The 5,668-nt window shown below is 35.4% G+C and overlaps 1 protein-coding gene across 1 annotated transcript; it reads right to left on the bottom strand.

The window, feature by feature from the left end:
- Positions 1-795: 795 nt before the first annotated feature.
- On the bottom strand, positions 796-5,464 carry ITPK4 (inositol 1,3,4-trisphosphate 5/6-kinase 4). The gene is made up of 7 exons (XM_021433524.2): positions 5,243-5,464; positions 4,820-4,973; positions 4,136-4,249; positions 2,813-2,875; positions 2,253-2,398; positions 2,014-2,152; positions 796-1,349 (listed from the first exon to the last, which is right to left on the bottom strand). The coding sequence occupies exons 1-7, from the start codon at positions 5,428-5,430 to the stop codon at positions 1,182-1,184; spliced, it is 972 nt and encodes a 323-aa protein (XP_021289199.1). The 5' UTR covers positions 5,431-5,464; the 3' UTR covers positions 796-1,181.
- Between the last annotated feature and the right edge of the window lie 204 nt (positions 5,465-5,668).

Raw genomic sequence — 5,668 nt, 5'->3', positions numbered from 1 at the left:
GACTTTGCTGCTGCTGCTGTTGCTGTTGCTGCTGCTGCTGCTGCTGCTGCTGAGGCGTAGAGCGAGTAGGCACGAACTCAGGCGCCTGAGCGTTGAGTCGACTGGATGACAAGTTCCGCGACAGTTGTGGATCTGAGGAAGAAGTTGATGATAGCGGAGAATCTAGGGTTTCGGGCTGGGCCATTATTTGGGGATATACAGAGGATAGACTTTGGTGCTTTAGCTTATTTAAAAATCAAAGAAGATAGTAGGGAAAATAAAATTGGGGAGGCTTTTCCCGTGAGAGGGTAGGGATCTAGGGATTACAGCAGAGGGGAGAGGGCCCTGAGAAGGGCGAGGGCCGAGGGAGACAATGGAGAGCAATTCTCGCCCTTCACTGAACCTTCATCGCGCCTTATTTATACTCATCCTCTCTTCTACACTTATACCAACCAGTACTGTACTACTTTTCTTTCTATTTTTCGATTTTTCTTTTACTAATTACTACTTTTAATTTCTATAATATATCTTTGGATTTTAAATTTTACAGTCTCTCCATTTATATATATATAGATTATTAAATTATGAATGCCCACTTAATATTATTATTATGCCATTACAAAATTATTTAATTCAATAATTAGTATTCTATTATTACATTTATAAAAGTTATAATATGCTTTTCAAAAAAAAAAAAGAGTTATAATATGAACTTGACTACTGGACTCAATAATATGATATACTTCTTATGTATCATTTACTCTCGTAAAATGAAATTCGAATTACTCTTTCTTCAAAATTAAAAATAAAATCAAATAAAATCCAACACAAGAGATTAATGCATTTAATGAGAATAAATAGTGTCACTTATAAAAACAAAGAAAGAAACAAAAGGTAGGATATAGTATGCTGGATTTGGTTTCCATAAGAAAAAAAGCTTTATTAATGGTTTCCCACTTCAACTACTCACATGGCAGCAAGGTAAGTAGTACTAGCTTCGATCAGAACAAGAGAAGAAACCCAAAACTGTCGAGATAGTAAGATTATGGCCTCACATCACATGCATGATGCACCACACCTAAAACACATGGACATGTGAAGAACTACAAGCTTATTGTCGGAAAACATCTCATTCATCTCCCAAGACGTTGTCTTTCATTTTCTTATTGGACACCAACCGCATTTCTTATCTCGCACCCGCTTTACATTCCATGGGAGGAGGCCACACTTGCTTGCTTCATTGCTTTTGAATCAACCTTCTTTTTAATAGCATCCCAGAAGGCAGGAATTGCCGTATCATCAGGAACTTCTTTGAATGATGGCAGGTAGTTGACATCCACAATCACATGATCCCCTGAACCTTCCTGAATCTGAAAGTTTTTACCAGCAAACAAAAGTGGTCCCAGTTAACACATAATGCTAATGGTGGCTATCAAATGACTTAAAGAAACACCATCCAAATTCACTACACAAACATTTTTTCTAGACCCTCCACTACATCTCATAGGTTTGGCTTGTCTTCGCACCCAGTCAAAGCTTCATACCACGATGCAATTCTTTATTTATTGCAATGCTAGATTCACCAAATTCCCCTGAATTCCTCCTTTTAACAGTTTCAAACTAGCTTTCTCCATTATACCAAGTAAATTGCCAAGGTTGTCTCTTCTCAGCCATTCACCCCAACTTCGTCCCCTGAATCCCCTCCACAATTCACTTAAAATTATTGAGCACAAGGAAACAGAAGAGATAACAGTTAAGTATCTTAGAATAATTGTACTACTTGCAGGTGACTAGTGGGCTACAATCAGAGATTATATGGCAGACTGAAATGATCCCCTTCATTTTCTATTCTAAGTACAGAACAAAAGTTTTTACTTTCACATATTTTTACAAAAGTATAGCTTTCAGCAGTTAACAATATAACCATAAATCACAATTCACTAAAAACAGTTTAAAAAAGAATATAATGTTTTTCACATCAGAAATACGCAGTCAACTCAAGTTATGTAGTCAAAGTTTATGTGAGCCACTCACAACAATGTCAAAGCCAAAGATGGTAAGACCAAGCCTCCTTGAAAGCCACTCAGCAGCCTCTTTTACTAGTGCAAGATCAAGACACAGATCCTGACCTCCAGAATGCTGGTTTCCAGTGCCGGTAGGTAGAGATTTTAAGCTGCAGGAAGATATAACACAGCAAATTTCTAAAGAATAATTCAATAAAACAACGACCTTATTACAAGGGGACAAAAAGGAAGAAAGGAAACAGAATGTACCTATCAAATAGAAGAGGTCTGAGACCATTAATTTCAGATGATTTCATCAAAATGTCAGCATTAGGAGTAGACTTCTTTACTGCATGGAAAACTCTCTCACCCAGAACATAAAACTTGAACAAAGTGGATGAATGATCAACATATTCCTGCAGTCCAAATCATTTCCCATTTTAGAGCCAAGGTTTCCTAATAAGAAATAGATTGTCACATTTACTGATTATGGAAACAGGCTTAGACATAGCACCATTGTGATTAAGGTCTCCCATGGATCATGGATGAAAAATTTTGGCACCTTACACCCTTTTTTTGGGGGGGATAAGCAATTTCGTACCTTAAACTGATGTTGGCTTAATGACATAATATAAGAGAAGCATGAACAAATAAAAGATCATAGTCCAATAAGAACAAAAGGTGGCAGCTTACAAAATCCAAGGAACTAGTATTAAGACTGGAATTGAGAATCTTATTTTTAAACTTCAAGCAGGGAGATTTAACAATATAAAACATGCAATCATGATTTCCTTCATATGAACAGCTTTAAAATATTTGTGGATGCTCACCTGAACAACAGCAGGTAGTGGAACACTCAAATCCTTGAAATCTTCAACTCTAAAGACAATTGCCTGTTATGAGAAAATTTAGCTTTTCTGATGAAGTAAAGTTTGGTAAACTAAAAGGTGATGGAAGACATGACAATTATAGTTTGTTTACATTGAATCATAATGTCCAAAATAAGAGTCACAATCATTTTATAAATGCTGTTAAGCAATGTTGGTATTTGACCAAATAATTTCTTTACCTCTGAATTAGGAATGATATTAAACAAAGTAGGCATCTACTCGTTGTAAGTAATATTATATCAGAGAGAATGCAAGTCTACAACACAGATTACTTATCATTCACTCTAATAAAGATAAGTCAGCACGTTTCACATATACCATCACCTAAGCTGGGTAACAGGAGTTACCAAAGGGGAAAAAATTAGGGCTGTATTTTAAAAAATGTTTCCATTTTCCATTCCATTGCCATCCCAAATATGATCAATGGGATTAAGCAAACAACAAAACCAAATGTAGTTAATGGATGGGAAACCCATTTGTAATAATTTTCCAATTTTATAGAAAATTGTACAACAAGGGTTTCCAAACATAGTTATCATCCTTATTTCATTGATCATTTATAATGTAAAAAAGGACACAGAAAAAGCGAAAACATTTTCTAAAACTAAACAGGCCCTTAATGTTCTCAAGCAAATAAATGGAAACTTCATTTTACCAAGCTTATTGAAGACATGGTTCTAAATAAACAGAGTCGCATAATGTGATCCATGCTACCAACCTCAGATTTTGAGAAAAGGCTTTGTTTGTTGTTGTTGTGATGAAATTATAGACTATGCAATCTATATTTTAAAGACTAGAGTAACTTAGCATCTTGTCTTTCCCCCTGATATGCTGCCTTCAGTGAATATATCAACATCTCTAGTACTGGTATATACAGATAAAGACATATACCAACAATGGTTCCTAATTGCTTTAGAACAAATGAAAGACAAACTACTTCATCATCAGGATCGTATATCTACAATACCAATTGGGAGAAGAGATCACTAATACCAGAAAGGGGAGACAAAGTGAGAAATAGAGTAAGAGCTTCACTAATCAGAGAATGCTGTCTACTGACATGAATGGCAAATCAGAATTCATAAATGGAAAAGAATTTTTTAATTAAAGCAACAAGAAATCAGGGATAGCACGTAGTCTTCATAACAAATGGTAGAGAAAGTAAATCATGGAAATCTAGGTACCTCTTATTAGTTTTCTCCACAGTAACATTATCCAAACTCATGGTACCAGAAGGGATATATAAATTAAGCATTTATTTACCATACTGTGAGCATCAGCTACACCACAGGCAACTTGAGGTTTCACTATACTTGGAACAGAGAGTTTTGAATCACGTAGTCGTTGTACCAAATCAGGTTCATCAAACCTGTCAACCTGCATATTTGAGCAGCACATGTGCAAAGAAAACAATTAAATTCGGGGAAATGTTGAAGAAGCTAAAACATAATTATTTACTTGTTATTGAACTGAAGACAGAAGGTTAGGTGAAAGGACTTGCAATTTCATTCATAACATTTCATTCAAACCTGCAAAAGTATTGAAAGAACGCATCTTCTGGAACTCATGGGCATTTCAACTAGCAAAAGTAACTAAGTTGCAGTCTACCCAAAATAAAGAAGAAACCCTCAAATTCTTATAACCTATATATCCCCCCTTCAATTTCCTTATTATAAAACATTCTGGAAAGTTAAACTATGGAAAACCTCCAGTGAGGAAGTACTTGCAAGAGATTCCTATTATGACAAACTTCATCATGCAAATAACTGAAAAGAAGTACCAGTATCTGACATAAAGCCTTCATATTCGGTCGCAAATAGTTTTCAATCATACAAGTAACATCTTCTGCAAATTAACAATTTAGCAAACGTTCCAAAAAGCAATATCTAGTAGTTTTCTACATACTTGTAAAACAAGTATATAATAGATACCATTCAGGCAAAAGACCTTGAGAAAGTGAGGGGCCCTGACTTTGCAGCGTCCTCCTGAATTGAGATCCTCCAGACCAAGTAGAATTTGTTGGATCTTTAACCGATCCAAAACAGGGTAAATGCTATTAAGTGGATCAACTTCAAAGCAATTATTGTGATTTTCAATATTCCTGTTCAAGAATCAGCAGTAGTTACAAAGGAGCTCTATGAGTATCACATCTGACTAAAATTAATTCGTGGACTACGAAAGATAACTTTTTTCCTAGACTATAATGACACAAGTTTAAGATGATACTATGTTCTTGGCCACCATAAATACGATATAGTCAGACACATGACTGTCAAAAGATAAGAAAGCCAAGAAGCCATATATTTTATACAGTCTCATGTGAGCTCATAGATTCACACAAACAGACACATACTTAGATGTCAAAAATACCTTTGCAGTTCCTGCATTCCTGTTGTGAAAGCAATTCTGTAGGAAGGTTCTGAGGAGCTGTTTAATTCAATCGACACAATTTCATCAGTTGCTTTATGGAGAATCACATCAACCTCTTCTAACTGTGTTGATATAGGAAGCTTAAACGTCAAGGGCAAAAAAATCAACCCATTTGGAGTTCTACACATTGGAAAGGCACCCCTCTACAAAATTCATGCAATACATGAGCTTTGAACGGTCAATATAAACCATAACAAGAACTACAGAAAAAAAATCATAACTTGTCTTAGCAAAGTTGAAGGGTTTAGGGTTTTAATGCAAAACCCTAAAAATCGCATTGAAAATAAGTAGTATTAGCTTATAGATTATGATTTGTAGGAAGGTTCTGAGGAGCTGTTTAATTCAATCGACACAATTTCATCAGTT

Source organism: Theobroma umbraticum, unplaced genomic scaffold (genome assembly GCF_002168275.2).
Source record: "Theobroma umbraticum cultivar Fairchild unplaced genomic scaffold, ASM216827v3 scaffold_86.0, whole genome shotgun sequence".
Lineage (NCBI taxonomy): Eukaryota > Viridiplantae > Streptophyta > Magnoliopsida > Malvales > Malvaceae > Theobroma > Theobroma umbraticum.
The sequence above is the reverse complement of the archived record's forward strand: the minus strand, read 5'-3'. Positions and strand labels throughout refer to the sequence as shown.